The sequence below is a fragment of the Furipterus horrens genome, unplaced genomic scaffold (genome assembly GCF_987537825.1).
Source record: "Furipterus horrens unplaced genomic scaffold, mFurHor1.1.pri manual_scaffold_11, whole genome shotgun sequence".
NCBI classification, from domain to species: domain Eukaryota; kingdom Metazoa; phylum Chordata; class Mammalia; order Chiroptera; family Furipteridae; genus Furipterus; species Furipterus horrens.
In genome coordinates, this window is record NW_028327181.1 from 43,731,628 (window position 1) to 43,750,041 (window position 18,414).

An 18,414-nucleotide genomic window follows, 5' to 3' on the forward strand; every position below is an offset into this window, starting at 1 on the left:
CGCCCCATCCCACAGAGCGTCACTGTGGTTGTGCCTCCTCCGCTCGGTGGGACGGCTGGGCTCAGACCAAACTCCAGGTCTGGCACACTGTTCCCAAGCAGACAGCTGCTGACCATGGGGACCACCTCGTGAGCGTCCCTTCTTTCAAAGATCAGTCTTGTGCTACCAGTGGTTTAGAGGTAACTTCTGGGTGACTAAATTTAAAAAAGAAGTTTAACATTATTAGAAGAAAATATAAATAGGTTTATAATCTTGGGAAAAGAAAGCCACCTAAGGCATAAAATGCAAGAAGCATTAAAAAAAGGATTGAGAAAATTGATTACATAAAATTAAATTTCTGTATGACAAAAAATTTAAAATATATATGTATATATGTTACTAATTACTAGTACCCAGAATTTATCTCTATGATCAATAAGAAAGAGATAAACAACTCATGTGAATGATGGCAGAAAAATGAACCAGTGATGCCCAGAAGGTCAAATACAAGCAGCTGGAAACACACAAAAAGGTGTTCAGTCTCACCAGAAACAAAACAAAACAAAAACCCAACAGTTTGGCAAAAATTAAAAAGACTGTTAACTCATGGAGTTAACGAAAATGTGGGGAAATAAATATTCTTATATTGGCTGATGGAAATACAAATTTGTATAGGCTTTTAGGAAGGCAACTGGGAGCTTTTTTTTTTAATGAAAATACAATTTGATGAAGTAATTTCACATCTGGTTATTTAGCCTAGAGAAAACCATCACACATCTATCTGTCCAAAGACATACGTATACAAATGTTTACTGTAGCAGCCTTGGCCGAGTGGCTCAGTTGGTTGGAGCATCATCCCCACACGCCAAAGCTGAGGGTTTGATCCCTGGTCAGGGCACTTACAAGAATCAACCAATTAATGCATAAATGGAACAATAAATCGATGTTTTCTCTCTCTCTGTCAAATCAATAATTAAAAAAAAATATGTTTAGAAAAAAGAATGTTTACTGTAGCATCACTGGTCAGCATGGAGAACTAAAAACATCCTACTTGTCATCAATTAAACTAAGTAAACTTATTTGGGGAGGCAATTTTTATTTAAAAAATAAATCTATAACTCAGTTTTCCAATCTGTAAACATTCGTATGGAGCTCATGGGAAAACTCTGATGTTCTGGTTTCTGATGCATTTGCTATATGCAATAAGTTCTAGATACTTGATATTTTTCACTAATTATTGGATAAATGTCAACCTAGAAGGCTGGTCCTGTTCTTTTCCACATTATCACCAACTTAGTGGGTGAGATGAAGAATAACAACGGACAGACTCAGAATACAAAAAGACTGTAGTAGGCCAGAAACAGGAACCTAGTTGAGATGACATTTATTTCTTTTTTAAAAAAAATTTGATTTTTATACTTTATCAGTATTTTAAAAAATATTTTATTTATTTTATTTTTAGAGAAAGGGGAAGGGAAGGAGAGAGGGAGAGAATCATCAATGTGTGGTTGCCTCTCATGTGCCCCCAACTGGGGACGTGGCCCGCAACCCAGGCATGTGCCCTGACTAGGAATCAAACTGGTGACCCTCTGGTTCACAGGCCGGCACTCAATCCACTGAGTCACATCAGCAAGGGCTAACTTATTTCTTCTTCGTCTTATTTTTGTGTATATTTTCCAATTTTTCTACAATGACCATGTATTACTTTTATAATTAGGAAAAATAATACATTATTAAAGATATTAATGACATCACATATTATTCTGTAATGAGTAAATAACAATTTTAAGTTGTATGTTTCTATGTTGGACCAAATCCTGGAGTAATGCCTTATTGGTTTCTTTTCCCCCCAAAAAAAATTTTCTGAGGAAGAGTGAAGACTTGGTTTTAGATGAGGGAAGGAAATTGCAATTAAGAAGGTGCTGGAGCCCTGGCCAGGTGGCTCAGTTGGCTGGAGCATCATCCCATAACCAAAAGGTTGCAGGTTGATTCCTGAGCAGGGCACACACCTAGGCTGCAGGTCTGATCCCTAGTCCAGGCGCAGGCACATATGCTCCCCGGTCCAGAAGCCTATGGGAGGCAACAGGTTGATGCTTCTGTCTCTCATCAACGTTTCTTTCCCTCTCTTCCTCTCTCTCTAAAAGCAATGAGGAAAAAAAAATAGAGAATGTGCTAGAAGGGCAGGCTAGCGATCTTAACTTTTTTTCCTTGTGTGCCAGGTTAAAGGTGGCTATAGATTCTCTGAAATCTTCCAATTGAGAGGTGGAATCTAATTTTCCTCCTGAACCTGAGCTGGCCCTAACCATTTACATGAAGGTACAGGAAGTAGCATTCGGATTCCCAAGGCTAAGTCCTGGGGAAGTTTAAGCATCTACCCAGAACTCTTGAAACCCACTCTCTGGGGGCCGTGAGGCTCCTGAGGTGTGTGGGAGTCCATGCCAGCCGAGAGCAGAGGCTTTCTGAAAAGAGACTGGCCAGACCAACCGGTCCAGCTTCTAGCCATGTGAGGCCCCGAACATGGTGGAACAGAGAGGAGTCCGGCCTCAACTTCAGACATGTGCACAAAACAGACAGGGCTGTGGTTTGTTACATGGCTACGGTTAACTTCTGAGGTGAGGCGACTTCACTTCCACTTTTACTTTTATATCCTCAAGCAAATAACTTTGGCGTTGCCTTGAGATTCCTCTCCTCTTCTGATCCTATTCACATTACTGCTTTAATCATTTATTTCATCAAGTCTGAAAACTTTTGCTTATCTTATGAAGATTTTTAAAAACCTGGCCCTCCTCAATCTAGTTGATGAAATATTCTTACTACCCTTAAATATGGGCTACAGGAACCACGTTCGGGTCTAATGCACTGTTTGCACTGTCCGTCCTGGGAAACCTGAGCCGCAGGAGTGGGTATGAAGCAAGGGGTTTTCTGCTCTGGCTTCACAGCACACTCCCAACCACCTTCATTATTACTCTCCATCAAAACTTTCTTCGCCATTCTTGTTCTTTTTTTCCTAGGTGAATTTTTAATTATTTTAAGAATAAAGAAATCCTCTTGGAATTTTAATCGGAATTGAATTAAATTTGGAGATTTATTTGGAATAATTTACTTTTTAAAAATGATTCTTCCTACTTTTTACCCCTGTTGAAGGAACTGAGATTTTGAGGCCGAGAGAGAGTGGGTCAGAAGGCCATGGCTGTCAAGTCTAGAAAGGACCACCTTCTGCATTACATACATGGTGAGGACCAAAGTGGGGGGCGACAGGGGGAAGAGAGCAGAAACGCCTTCTGCAGATGAGAGCTTTCTAATGGGAAAGGGCTGCTCTGTCTCCAGAGATGCACAGGCAGACGCTGCATAACCTACCCCAGGAACAGACTCAAAAAGATGCTGACATCAGGAGAGGGGCTGGACCTACATCTTTTCTGCTTCCTCCTTTTTCATTTAACAACACTCTGGAGCCCCACCCACAACGTTTCCTCCCCAAGGGCCTCTGGCCGAGTTTCATTGCCGCTGCGCTGTGGCCCGGCACCCTCCGACCCACCCAGCTGGGAACACACCCATGCCAGTGCCCCTCGGCGGTCCAGCACAGCCAGGCCATGGGCCAAAGACGCACTGCCGTGCTCAGCGGGGGAACCCGGGCCTTCCACGGCAGCTCCCGTGAGTGGGCTTCTCTCTGCCCCTCGGTGGGGCTCCTGAGATGCTCTGCCAGGTTCCATCCCCAGGCCCAGACCATGCTCCAGATTCCTGGAGAAACACTCTTCTACAGTTTCCTCCCCCTCCTTTCCCTCTGCTGCTTTTCCCTTGAATTGATTGTCTCATTTTCATGAATTTCACCCGTCATCTTGGCTTACTTTTTCTAAAAAAGGTCATGGTAATTTGCAGATCTGCTGGTTCCACTCATCCTAGAATTATCCCATTACCCACTTTCTGGATTACATTAGAACCCCTAAACCCCACCTTTCACCTAGTTGAGTTCTTATCTATATCACCAGTCACACCAGGAAATGGTAAAGAAGCCTTTTTTATGAGTCATTTGCACTCATGAGTCAACTCTCCAGGCTGCATGTAGAGGCCAGCCCACGGTTCTTATGATTAAAGCCAGCGAGTGTTCCCCAAGGCCCTGTGTGCGCGAAGCCTGGCCCCCGGCCCGTGGGATTCCCCACGCAGCAGAGCAGGCAGAGAGACAAGTGGGAGTCTGGAAGGTGGAGGCGAAGGAGAGAGCATGCATCGCAGATACGGCGTGGCTCTGACACGCTGGAGACAAAAGTCTGCTTTCTGTGGAACAAAGTCTTGGAAAGGTGAAATGAAAAACACTGTAAGGAGGGAAAACCAAACCCAAGTTGTGACTAGCTCCTAGTCCTGGATGTCCCTGTCACTAAAGTAGCTGTGTGACTGTGACTTTAGGCAAATGACTCAACTTTTCTGCCTTTTCATTTCCTCATCTCAAATGAAGTGGCTGGATTATATCAGTGGTTTTGAAATGATTAGTTATGACAAGTGCTGGCGAGGATGTGGAGAAAGGGGAACCCTGGTGCCCTGTTGGTGGCAATGCAGACTGGTGCAGCCACTGCGGAAACAGTATGGAATTTCCTCAAAAAATAAAAAATGGAACTGCCTTTTGACCCAGCAATTCCATATCTGGGAATATATCCAAAGGAACCAAAAACACTGATTTAAAAGAACATAAGCACCCCTATGTTCACTGCAGCGTTGTTTACAGTCCTGACAGTATGCAAGCAGCCCAGGCGTCCGCCAGGAGGTGAGTGGCTAAAACAACGGGACATGTACACAGTGGAGCACCACTCGGCCATAATAAAGAAAGTTCCACCCTTTGAGGCAGCATGGATGGACTGGAGAGCATCATACTAAGTGAGATAAGCCAGTCGGAGAAAGACAAACGCCACAGGATCTCACTCGTATGTGGAATCTAATGAACAAACTGAACTGACACGCAAAACAGAGACAGACTCCCAGAGAGCAGATGACAGCTCATGCGGGGACTAGGGGTGGAGGCTTTGAGCAGAAAGGAAAACAGGACTCACAGAACCGGACAACACTGTGGTGACTGCAGGGCGGGCGGGTGTTAGGGTGATAAATGGTAATGAGAAACAATGCAGTTAAAAAAAATGAAATGATTAGGTATGGAACCTAGTTATTCCAACTAAAGTTTCTGCAGAGCTTTTTCAGAAGTAGAGTTTGAAAACCACAAGATTAAATGACTTTTTACCAGCTTCTTTTGCATTCTTCCATATACATTTATCCCGCATTGTCTGATACAATAGCCACTGGCCACACGTGGCTATTTAAGTTAGTGTAAATTAAACAGCATTTAAAATTCAGCTTCTCTGTCCTATCGGCCACCTTATTCATGCTCAGGAGCCACATGTGGCCAGGGGCTGCCTTCTGGACAGTGCAGACCTAGAATAGCCCTCATCACAGAAAGTCCTGCTGGGCAGCATTGCTCCGCGCGCACACACACAAACACACGCGCTTCCCCCTTCTTTGCAAACAGCAGCATGTTAGGAGCACGGTTCTGCGTCCCGCTCCCCCCGCCCGCCCACCACTCATTAAGCTCTGATGCGACGGGTGCTTCTGCACCCCACCCCCCCAACAGTTACAGCGCAGACTGCGAGGCCGGGTTATGAAATCAGGCAAGCGTTAAATTCTGGCTGGTCACGTACTAGTTGTATAACTGGTCATTACTTAACCTCTTTCTGCCTTAGTTTCCTCATCCTTAAAATGGGTCTGGAAAAGAAACCTCACAGGAGTGTAATCAGATCACATGCACAAATGACACACAAAGCATTCAGAGCAACATCTGTCGTACGGTAAACATCTGGTCAATACCAGTCCCTCTCCGTCACCATCGCGACCTCGTTCCTTCCCAACAGCTATGTACGGCTCGTCACAGGACGGACACAGCAGTGTGCGCAGGTTGGCTGCAGCCTTTTGTCCTTACTCTGCACACACGTGGGGTGAATTAGGCTGGATTCTACCAAACTGCCCTCGGAAGGGTGCTCCCACCTTCCACCTTAAACACACCTTGCCCACAACATGAATGACTACTCACTTCCCTATACATTCTTAAGAGAATGTACCAAGTTTCAGAGAACTACATGATTTTTTCCACACTAGGATGCTCTAGCCCTCTAAAAAGAATATTTTTAGTAAGGGGAAAATTTTATTTTCAGGGAAATGGCACTTCTATATTTTTGGATGTGCTTACTAATAGTACATAATAACTAAGCAATTTCTTCTAAAGAATTCAGTTCCAAAGCCAAGTTTAACTTATTCTAGACAGTCTTCACCTCCCACCTCCCAGAAAGACTGAATCCAGCCTCTGAAATCACTTCTTGTGGCCAGACTACTTCTTTTTCCCAGATGAACATTTCATGAATAAGATAACGGAAAAAATACTCAGCAGGTTCACTGGGGACTGCAATCATCTAAACAGACTCACATGCTGTCCTTGGGGACAGAGGGGAAATGGCAGTGACATCAAGCCTCATCTTTCTAAATGATGGCAGGATAATGGCTTCTGGCACCGATGGCGCCACGCTGCAGTACCAGCTGCTGGCACGCCCCATCCACGGGGGCCCTGCCTGGACCGATGACGCGCAGGGAGGAGGGAGGATAAAGGCTCCTTCCATCAACCTCAGTCCAGAGGAGGCAACATTCTCACAAGGCTTTATTTTGAAAATCCTGTTTTACTTCCTGAAGCTGGCAGCACATCTAACATTTCTACACCTATGAAAAAACGTGTGCACTGGCAACATGTGGATGCAGATGTTTCCTTTAAATAATCCTTTAGAGGCAGAAGACTCCACTCACTGGTATCAAGAGTCTAACTGGAGTCTAGTTCTCGCTGTAAGAGCCTGCTGGATTTCGCCCCCTCGTTTTCTCCTGTATTTCGCCGGAATTCAGCAGGAAGTGACTCCACCAGCTTCCAGGACTGCTGAGCTGAGCCCTGCACATCTGGTCTCCCCAGCTGTGTCTGGTCTTGGGGTTGCAGGGTGGGCTACATTCCATACCTCTGAGAAAAGGGATGAAAAACAAAACTGCTAAATATCCACGTGAGAAAGGCTGATCCTCCCACACCAATATGGGTCTAATCCAGTCTACGGAGCCATTAAAGGTTTAAATGCCACGGTGGTGCATGGTCTCCAGAGCTGTGGTTCTGAGGGACGGCACGTCCCTGCTGAGTTCACCCACGATGAAGACAAACGCTCAGAGAGGCAGAATGAACGACACAGGCTGCAGCACAGTGAGCCCTGAAGGAACTGCGCTGAGCAAAACAATCCGGCCCTAGAAGGGCAGACACCACACACGTCCCAGCGAGCTGCCTGGAACCAGTGACTTCAGGGCCAGGGAGGAGAAAGGAGGCTGTTGTGGGCTGGGGGCGGGGCATGGGGGCAGAGTGTCACTTTGAGACGGTGAGATAGTGCTGAAGGTGGCAGGAACTTTAGCTGGAAGAACTCTGTTCCATACCTAATCATTTCTTTATTTTAACTGTATTTTTTTATTATCATTTATCCCAACACCCCTCCCCCCAGCAATCAGAACACCGTTGCCCATGTCTGTGAGTCCTTTTTCCTCTTTGCTCAATCCCTCCCCCTTCTCACCGCATCCCCCAGAGCAGTCACCTGCTCTCTATCTGTAAGTCTGTCTCTATGGTGCTTGCTAGTTCAGTGTGTTCATTAGATTCCACATATGACTGAAATCACAGGCACCTGTCTTTCTCCAATGGGCTTATTTCACTCAGCATACAGTCCTCCAGGTCCATTCGAGCTGTTGCAAAGGGCACGACGTGAATGTATTTAATGCCATGGAACTGAACACTTAAAAACGGTTAAAATGGTAAATTTTATGTTATGTATATTTTATTACAATTAAAAAAAAAAAGAGAGATCAAGGACCACAAGAACCAAGCAGAGGGGACAGATCACATTCTACGTCCCCACAAACACCAATAATATAGCTAAGTGGGTTTCACTGAACAATGACCCCTCCCCCCAAATAATTACACTTTCAAGGATATCCTGCTCTGCTTAGCAAACTGCAAAGCAATCTCGCCCAAGCTGAGCGAAAAGTTTCCAAGTATCCCTTTAAATCACTGTTCAGGGGTTCCACGTGGCTGTGCCGCTGTGGCCTTGTCCTATGGGCCCTGGTTCTGCACAGTCTCGCAGAAGCATCACAGCCTCGTGCGAATCCGACCCCACAAGACGGCAGCACCTGTTCCTTCTCTCCTGCCCGAGCTTTCTCACCACCCTGTCCCTGCCAGGCTGCTGTCTGACCCACCTGCTCCAGCTCACGATGCTCCAGATTTGCTCCAGGGTCTTCTGAGTCCCTCTCCCTCCCACGCACCACGCTGGATCAGGACTGCTCCACTGGTGGGTGGCCCGTCTGTGTGGCCGGGGCAGCTGGGCCTACGCCCTTACTCCACCTCTGACTTCCAGCCCCTGTGGGGATTGCTGACCCATTTCTCATGACTTCAACTGGCTTTTTAGCTCTAATTTTAAAAAATTTGATTTTGACGAAAAAGGATTATTAACTCGAATTTGGTGAGAACCGCCCACCCCATTATGCTACTCAGATTCTCAGCTAAGACTGTCTGAGCTCTTCCCACCTTCTCAAACCACGCGCCTCACCACTTGCACTCAGGTGACTGGAAATCGGGAAAAAGAAAACCGGTTAGAGGAGTATACCAAAAACACAAAATAAGGTGGCTGAGATAAGACTAACTATTCACGAATAAGCTACAAAAATGTGAATGGCTAAATTTCCCTATTAGAGGAACTTTCAGATTATACATAAAGCTAAACTATAAGGAATACACCTAAAGCAAGCAACTTAGGAAAGACTATAAATAAAGTATAAAGATATCTCACACGAATGAAAGCTGAACAGAAACGGGAACAGTATATTACTATCATAGCATGCAAACTTTCAAGCCAGAAGGGTTAACTGAAAAAAAGGTGAAATGTATGAAGAAAACATGAGCTACAAACCTTTAAGTTTATTTTGAAACTATCTAAAGTAAAAGCTCTTAGAAATCAACTATTTTGACAAAAACCACAATCAAAGGAAGAGATTTCAAGGCCCCTCACTCAGTTTTCAATGGATCGACTGGCCCCACACTGAACCCTGTCTGGGCCCAGTGAGACCCATGGACCACCAATGGGAGCTCTGGGCCACCCATGCTGATTCCCTTCAGAACAAGTGGGGGGACTTGCTTTACATCTGTGTAACTATAAGGTTCTTGCAAGGACTTTTATCCACAGAAAAGAGCACACAATTCCAAGGAAAATTTAAGCCTTCACTTCTAGAGAACAGGAAAACTGAAAATTCTAAATGAGAGATTTCCCAACTTCTACCCAACAAAATTTGAGAAAACCAGGTTTTCATTTGTTGGAAGCAATGTCCGAGTCCTGTATGGATCTGTCGTGTGCCCCAGAGCATAATATGGTCCTTCGGGCAAATAATTAATTCTGTCACAAACCTACTGGAGAAGGCAGTGAGATACTTATTGCATTTTTTTTACCAAGTACATATCATAGGGTTTTTACTTTTTTAAAAGAGAGAGAGAGAGAAAGGGGGTGGGGGGGGTAGGGAAAGAGAAAAGACACACACACACGCATACAGAGAACATTGACTTGTTATTCCATTTATTGATGTATCACTAGTTGATTCTTGTACGTGCCCTGACCAGGATGGAACCTGCAACCTCGGTGTACTGGGATGATGTTCTAACTGACTCAGCTACCAGGACAAAACATGATAGCATTTTGTGCTTGCTAACATCATAACAAAAAAATCTAGTCTTACTAACACAAAACTTCATTTGCACCTAAACCAAGCAAAAAGCCAAAATGTCCCTTTATTACAAATAAAGTATAAAAACTAATATACTTTGTATCAAAGAATAACCCTCACAAGCAGAGATTTCCCCCAGGAATAATATACCATATTACATAGCCTCTCATGATAAAGTTGGAATTTTGTTCCCAAGAATATAAGAATTTTTCCCCTCCCACTAGGAAATTAATATATAATGTAATACCTATATATTAATTGCATAAAAATTGGTTAGAAGAGAAAACACTTTCTGGACTGCTCAACAAATGACAAAAAAATCTGATACAGCTCTTTTCTATTTCTGGATTTAAAAAACTCTCAGTAAACTCAAAACAGAATTTTCCTTTAGTTGATAGTATCAGGAAACCATTAAAAAGTTACATGTAAAAGCTGGGTATTAATATGAATGGAAAACAGAACTATCTATCATCAATAGCATTCAACGTTCCTTGGACTTTCATGAATACAATAAGAAAAGGTATGTGAGGCATAAATATTGGAAAGAAGAAAAGAAGTTTATTACTTGCAATAGTCCAGCTTGAAAACTCTAGAAAATCAACAAATATAATCAAATAATGAAAAATGGGAAGTGTAACAGAAATATCAGTAACAATGATGGCAAACATTCGTGGAGCCGTCCTGTGGTCCAGCGCACTGGTAAATGCCCACAGGCCACGTTCTCGTTTCTCTGCCACTGAGGCAGGGGACCAAACTACAGGTCAGTGGGAGGGATTAGAAAGCCCAGACACCTACCGAGGTCCCCCTTGTGCTAGGACCTATCAAGTGGTTAAACAAAGACTTAAATAATGATGCTGAAGTGACCATCCACTCAAGAAAAAGGTTACAATACCACCTCGTAAAATAAACACAAATTGCAAAAGAAGAAAAGGTTTAAATACTCAAAAAAGACGATCTAGACCCTCGTGACAGACGAAGGTTAGTATTGTATTTCTAAGGTAAAACAGGCTCTTACACATCTAAGTAAAGACGACAGATCGAACACGTGAATTTTCTTTCTCGCTTGAAGCCCAACCAAAACCACTGAAAGATTTCTTTTTTCCCCAAAGGCATTAACGGATGGAGAAAGAGGGAACACAGTTCTGACAGCCGAAAAGCAGATGGACCAGAAATAACTTACAAAACAGACCCAGGAAAACAACCCCAAGCCAACAGTGGGGAAGAGCAGAGACCAACCCTGAGTCCACCACACAGGCTCCGACAGCATAGGACAGCCGTGGAGCGAGGCGGTCACCGAGGGCAGGGCTGGGCTGCAGACAGACGCCCTCTCTGCTTTGCACAGACAAAGGCTGGCCCTGCCCCTCACCTGAAGCCTGGAGAGTAAATGGGGTCTCCGGGCAGCAGGGTATTAAGCACAACTTATCTATTTCTGGATTTAGAAACAAATTCTCAGAAAGTGCAAAACACAAGAAAACTTTCAGTTACCAGAGCACTTTCAGTAAACAATTACAGAAATCCCATTTCCAGGTGAGCCGTGAGGTCCTGAAGAACAGCCATCAGGGTGGTACAGAGGTCCAGGCAGTCCAGTTTTTTCTCTGCGTTGCTACCCCACACCCTGGCTGCCAGGCAAATGCCCTCAGGCAGGTACTGGGAGTCCCTCCTCAGGGAGAATCTGACCAGCCCAAGGGGAAAGCCTGGAGAACAGATGTCAAGAGTCTGTTCTGGACGGGACAGGTGCCAGCCTCCCATGCGGGGAGCTGCCAGCAGAGCCCCACACTCGCTAGCCCTGTGACACAGCCTCCAGCGCACCGCTAGATGGGGTGACACCAAGGGATCAAAGGAACCTGCCATGAACTCTCGAGGCAGGAAAAGACTTGGGAATTAACACAATCTATCATTCTCAGCAAGGTGAATTGATGCCACATCGTGGAAAAAGCACTGAATGCTATAAAAAATTCAGGGTTCAAAAAAGAACCCCTAGAACTTAAAAATATGATGGCAGATACATACAATGGGCCATTATTCAACCTCAAACCAAAAAGAGATTCTGACATGGGTGAACCTTGGGGACATTCTGCTCAGTGAAATAAACCATCACAAAGGGACAAACTGTCTGATGCCACTTCTATGAGGTCCCTAAAGTTGTCGGGTTCACAGAGACACAGAGAAGGACAGCTGCCAGGGGCTGGAGGGGAGGGGAGTGGGAGCTGTTCCTCACTGGGTGTAGTGTCAGTTCTGTGAGACAGAGGGCTCTAGAGAGGATTACACAGCAATGTGAGTGTATTGTACTTACAACCAGCGAACTGCACACGCAATGATTAGGATGGTAAATTCTGCTAGGTGTATTTTACCACAATTAAAGCTTTAAAAATTTTAAACAGCCCTGGCTGCTGTGGCTCAGTGGATTGAGTGTTAGCCTGTGAACCAAAGGGTCACCAGTTCAATTCCCAGTCAGGGCACATGCCTGGGTCGCAGGCCAGGTCCCCAGTTGGGGGCGTGCGAGAGGCAACCACACATTGATGTTCCTCTCTCTCTCTTTCTCCCTCCCTTTCCCTCTCTAAAAATAAATAAATAAAATCTTTAAAAAAGAAAATTGAAATGATACAAAAATATGATAGCAGAAATGAACCATTTTAATAGATTTTGGAAGATTAAGTTAAGGAAGTGTCTCAGAATTCAAAACTGCAAAGAGATAAAAAATAGTTGAAAAGATTTATAATTAGGGGACCAAGCTAAGCAGAGAAAGAAAATAGGAGAAAACATTACCAAAGAAATAATTTTAAAATGTGACATCACGAAGAGGCGCAGTGAGTGCACAGCAGGGCACACCACCCTGAAATCTGAGAGCCTAACGACTGGGGGCCCCAACGGGCTTCTGCAGATGAAAAGCAGAACTAATTTGTTCTCACGGCAACGCTGGAAACTACAAGGCAATGGGGCAATGCCTACAAAATTGTAAAGGAAAATACTTTATGACCTAAATTAAAACATCTTTTATTTTCAGAGAGAGGAGAAGGGAAGGAGAAAGAGAGGGAGAGAGAAACATCAATTGGTTGCCTCTCACACGTGCCCCCAACTGGGGGCCTGGCCCGCAACCCACGCACATGCCCTGACTGGGAATCGAACAGCAACTTTTCCGTCCCCAGGCCAGCACTCAATCCATTGAGCCACACCAGTCAGGACTATGACCAAAAAGGTTTTTATCCAATGAATTCATCAAGGATCAGGGTAAAATAAAGATGCAAAAACATAAAATTTTACCTTCCATGAGCCCCTTCTCAGGAAGATACTGAAAGAACCAAAATGAGAATGGAAAGAAAAGACAGAACATGGGACACAAGAGGATCAAAAGAGGAGGCGAAGATGTAGCAGGAAAGGGACACCCTGCTCTGACAGCTGTGCACTCGCACAGAGTGCAGGTCATGCTGGAGGAGGTCTGAGCTCCAGGAGAGACTTTCTCAAGGCCACACATACGATGCATGGAAATATTACATAAGGGTTTGGAACTGGATTACAGTAGTAATACATGCCTAGCATGTACCAAAGCTCTCAACTCCCAGAAGGAAAGCCAGTGTTCAGCATAAACCGCAGTATTTGTACCACCTATTAAGGCACAGCGAGCTCCCTCTGCCAGTGTGGCTCTGTTGGTTGGGCATAATCCTACAAACCGAAGGGTCACCGGTTCGATTCCTGGTCCAGGCACATGCCTGGGTTGCAGGTTTGGTCCCCGGTCGGGGCGTGTACGAGAAGCAACTGAATGCTTCTCTCTCACATTGATGTTTCTCTCTGTTTTTCTCTTTCTCTTCCCCCATCTCTAAATTAAAAAATAAAAAATAAAATAAAAGGCACAGTGAGCCTCTCTCACCTGTCCTGGGAATGGTGAAAACCCTCTTGAAATTCAACTCAGCAGATGTCAGTCAGGGCCAACCTTGAAAACAGCCTTTGTGAGGACAGCCATCTCGGGCCAGTTATGTTCACTCTTCTCTGCACAGTGGCCAAATCATGGCCGGCACCAGCGTCAGCGTCCTGTATTATGGAGCCTTCCTTCGTTCTCTTGGTTCTAGTTCCAGGCTCCTGGGGAGGGGCTGATGGGCCCAGTTCAGGCTGGGCGCCCGCCCGGGAACCAGTCAGCAGTGATCAGGGTGGTCCCGCCACTTCCTTGTCAGCCATGTACAGTACGTACATGAAGGGGGAATGGTCCCACTCCATCTGCTCTGTAAACAATGTCATTGCATTTTCACATCCTTTAATCTGGTATTTTTGTTCAAGAAATACTCTTTTCTACTCACAGTTTCATACATATACACAAAATTGAGATTGGGAAAGGGAGCTCCTAAGCATACTGGCTCATGAGAGGAAGTACGGACTGCCAAGAGTAGGTTCATGTCTACCACAACTTGGGAAATAAAGCTTTTCCTCCCTATTTTCCAAATAAATTCTACTTGCCTTAGAGTATAAGACAACAGCTGGTACCACTTATGTCTGCACAAATCACTGTTTCATAAAATATTGGGCTGGCCAAGAAGTTAGTTTTTTTCCATACGATGGCTCTAGTAGCATTTATCTATCTTTAACTTCATTTGAAACAGTTTTGTTACATTGTATTGTGACAGCTGTCATATCAGCCAGCATTGAAAACAAAACTAACCAAAACTGGTGAATTTTTGTGTAGCCATTTTAATACTGAAATGGAAGAAAATATGCAATGTTTTCAGCATAATATGCTATACAATTTCAAGAAAGGTAAAAACACAACTGAAACTCAAAAAAGATTGGTGCAGTGTATGGAGAAGGTGCTATGGGTGATCCAGTGTCAAAAGTAGTTTGTGGAGTTCTGTGCTAGAGACTTCTCGATGATGCTCCATAGTTGGGTAGACCAGTTGACGTTAACATCAATCAAATGGAGACATTAATTGAGATCAATGCTATACCACATGGGAGATAGCCAACATACTCCAAACAGCCAAATCAATAGTTATTGGTGAAAAAGAAAAAAAAAAGTATTTTATTTTGTGGAAAAAACTAAATGGACTTTTTGGCTAACCCAGTAGCTGCAGAAACTGAGACACTGGGTGAAAACGGGCTGCACCAGAGTAGAGGTCAATACTGACATTGTCTTTATTTTTTTTTTAAGTATATTTTATTGATTACAGTTTTCCCAATATTATCCCTTCCCCTTCCTCCACCTGGTAACCCCCTTCCTCCACCTGGTAATCCCCTTCCTCCAGCTATCTCCCACCCCCTTAGTTCATGTCCATGTAGGTTCTTTGGCTTCACCCTTTCCTATACTATTCTTAGCTTTGCCCTGTCTAATTTGTTCCTACCAATTGTGCTTCTTCATCCCTGCACCATACCCCATTTCTCCCCCTTCCCCCTCCCAGCTGATAACCCTCAAAATGATCCCCATACCTATGATTCTGTTCCCATTCTGGTTGTTTGCTTAGTTTGTTTTTGTTTTTATTTTTTAGATTTAGTTGTTGATAGTTGTGAGTTCATTGTCATTTTAATGATCATAGTTTTGATCTCCTTTTTCTTAAATGAGTCCCTTTAACATTTCATATAATAATGGCTTGGTGATGATGAACTCTGTTAGCTTTACCTTGTCTGGGAAGCACTTCATCTGCCCTTCCATTCTAAATGATAGCTTTCCTGGACAGAATAATAATCTTGGCTGTAGGTCCTTGCTTTTCATCACTTTGAATACTTCTTGCCAGTCCCTTCTTGCCTGCAGGTTTTTTTTTTTTTTTTTTCTTTTTTTTGAGAAATCAGCTGATAGTCTTTTGGGAACTCCTTTGTAGAGAAGTCTCTGCTTTTCTCCTGTTTTAAAATTCTCTCTTTATCCTTAACCTTCAACATTTTAATTATGATGTGTCTTGGTGTGGTCCTCTTTGGGTCCAACTCTTTTGGGACTCTCTGTGCTTCCTGGACTTGTATGTCTATTTCCTTCACCAAATTAGGAAAGTTTTCTTTCATTATTTTTTCAAATAAGTTTTCAATTTCTCGTTCTTCCTCTTCTCCTTCTGGCACCTCTATGATTTGGATGTTGGTACGTTTAAAGTTGTCCCAGAGATTCCTAATCCTCTCCTTTTTTTTTTCAATTCTAGTTTCTTCTTTCTGTTCTCAGTGAATGTTTATTCCTACCTTTTGTTCTAAATCATTGATTTGAATCCCAGCTTCCTTCCCATCACTGTTGGTTCCCTGTATATTTTTCTCTATTACACTTCGTATAACCTTCACATCTTCCTTTATTTTGTGGTCTTATTCAGTTCTCTGAGCATCATGATCACCGGTGTTTTGAATTCTGCATCTGATAGGTTGGTTATCTCTGTTTCGTTTAGTTCTTTTTCTGGGGTTTTGTTCTGTTCTCTCCTTTGGGCCATGTTTCTTTGCCTCCTCAATTTGGCAGACTCCTTGTGTTTGTTTCTGTGGATTAGGTAGAGAGCTTCTTTGACTCCGTGTCTTGGTAGTGTGGCCTAATGTAGTAGGTGTCCTGTAGGGTCAAATGGCACAGTCTCCCCTATCACCCAGGCTGGGTACTTGAGCTGTACCTTTCATGTGAGCTGAGTACACCTTCCTCTTGTAGTTGAGCCTCGGCTGCTGTTGGCAAATCAATGGGAGGAAATGGCCAGGCAAGTCAGCTGCAAGGACTGGCTGTGACCACTGACCACCCAACTCTGCCCTCTGTGGAGGATCAGCTCTGTGGGGGCAGGGTAGTTGGTGCTCCAACGTGGTCTTTAACTGTCCGCTGCATGTGTAGGCTCCGGGGTTTCCCAAGTGGTGCAGGCCCAGGGCAGCCCCCACCTGTGTTTTTTTCTGAGGCACCCTGACTGAGCTGTAAAGCAATCTGAGATGGCTGCTACTTGTGCTGGGCTTGGAGATTTCTAGGCAAAGCAAAGCTGTGAATCTAAGCTGTCTGCTGCTAGTGTCAGGCCTGGAGCTCACTGAGGCCAGCTATTGCTTGTTTGATAGGACTTAGGAAGTTGCGAAGCATGAGCCAGGACCAGCCATTGATATAGAAAAGCAGCTTGGGTGAACCTTTAAGTTGGGTGGAGCAGAGTCTCTAGGGATCTCCATGGCATGTCAAACAGTGTTAGCCAGGTTGATGGAATCTCAGGTATGGAACCAGCTTGCAGGCTCTGGGGGAGAAGGTCTCAGAAAAGAGACAATGGCCTCTGCTTGCCTTGATGCCAGACTCTTCAGTTCCTCTCTGTGTACCACTGGTGCCTTTTAAACTGCTACCCTGGTGCTGGAGCTCAGAGCGAATCTATGTGTTGGTTGTTTAAGGGGAACTGCTTGGGGATCCAGCTGTTTCTTCCACTGACTCAATCCCTTTTGGTTTTTACAGCCAGAAGTTATGGGGACTTATCTTCCTGGTTCTGGAACCCTGGGCTGGGGGCCCTGGAGCTCCTCACTCCTGAGATATCCCTCCCGAATTTTTATCTACCTCACGTGGGTGAGAGACCAGCCCGTTCTGCATCTGTGCCCCTCCTACCCGTCTCAATGGATGTGGTTTCTTTAATTCCACAGTTGTCAGACTTCTATTCAACTCAAATTCTGATGGTTCTGGCTAATGGTTGGTCTACATTCTAGTTGTAATTTTGATGTGACTGTGCGCAGAGGTGAGCCACGTCTGCCCGCGCCACCATCTTGACCAGATCCTCCTGACATTCATTTTCTATTGAGTCTCTCTCTATCTTTATAATGAGGTCAGGAAAAAAACCACTTTAATGACAATGAATAAATCAAAGCTGTTTACGTTCTTTGAGTTGTGCGTGTAGCCCTCAAGAGACCTGTCTCAAAAAAACAAAACAAAACAAAACAAAACAAAACAACTATAGCCTCAAGTGGCCTGATACGCACGGGCTGCCTGCTACTGGACAAGCCTGTGCTAGTGCTGGTGTGTGGGAACTCAGAGACACAAAAACAGAACTTGGTGGCACTGTGGGTGTTCTTTCCAGATGCAAAATAAGATTTGTTTTGAACAATACAAAGACTGCTTTTTTTCTCTAACAGAGAAGACTATGTAGCTCCTAGCTAACTGGTTAAAAACAGGTTCAGAGATAACTTATTTGTGCCTTTGTGATGGCACAGCTACACCCTGCTAACTGAATTCTTACAAATTCAGAAACCAAACAGATTCAGATAAGTTTTCAAGCACAAGTCTCTTGCTATCCGAACACGTGTTTCTTGCTGAGATGCAAGAACCAAATGTGGTTTCAATAACAGGTTTCAATAACAGCTTGTGTGCATTTTTATCTAAGGGAGGGGTTAGCCAATTTCTTCTGTAAAGGGCCGGGTAGAACATAATATTGGTTTTCTAGCTCATCTTTGAAAAGACTATTTTTAGAGAGAGGGGAAGAGAGGGAGAAAGAGAGGGAGAGAAACATCAATGTGGGGTTGCTTCTCGCACGCCCCCAACTGAGAACCTGGCCCACAACCCAGGCATGTGTCCTGACTGGGAATCAAACCGGCGACCCTTTGGTTCTCAGGCCAGCGCTCAATCCACTGAGCCACACCAGCCAAGGCTCTAGATCATATTTTTCCTCTACCCTGCAGCCGTAGTATAAAAGCAGCTACAGGCAATAAGTAAATGATTGGGTATGATTGTGTTCCAATAAAACTTTATTG

General features: G+C 44.3%; 1 protein-coding gene across 5 annotated transcripts in view; it reads right to left on the minus strand.

The window, feature by feature from the left end:
* The window catches only part of SPECC1 (sperm antigen with calponin homology and coiled-coil domains 1), a 255,686-nt gene that overhangs the window by 24,312 nt on the left and 212,960 nt on the right, over window positions 1–18,414 (minus strand). The window contains exon 12 of one of the 5 annotated variants that reach the window (XM_090292306.1): window positions 6,696–7,006. The exons of 3 other annotated variants lie outside the window; for them this stretch is intronic. In XM_090292306.1, coding sequence (XP_090148432.1) covers window positions 6,829–7,006 — 178 coding nt within the window. In that variant the 3' untranslated portion in view covers window positions 6,696–6,828. Of the gene's footprint in view, window positions 1–6,695; window positions 7,007–18,414 lie in introns of those variants that run through there. One more of the 5 variants, XM_090292307.1, reaches the window with a different exon arrangement.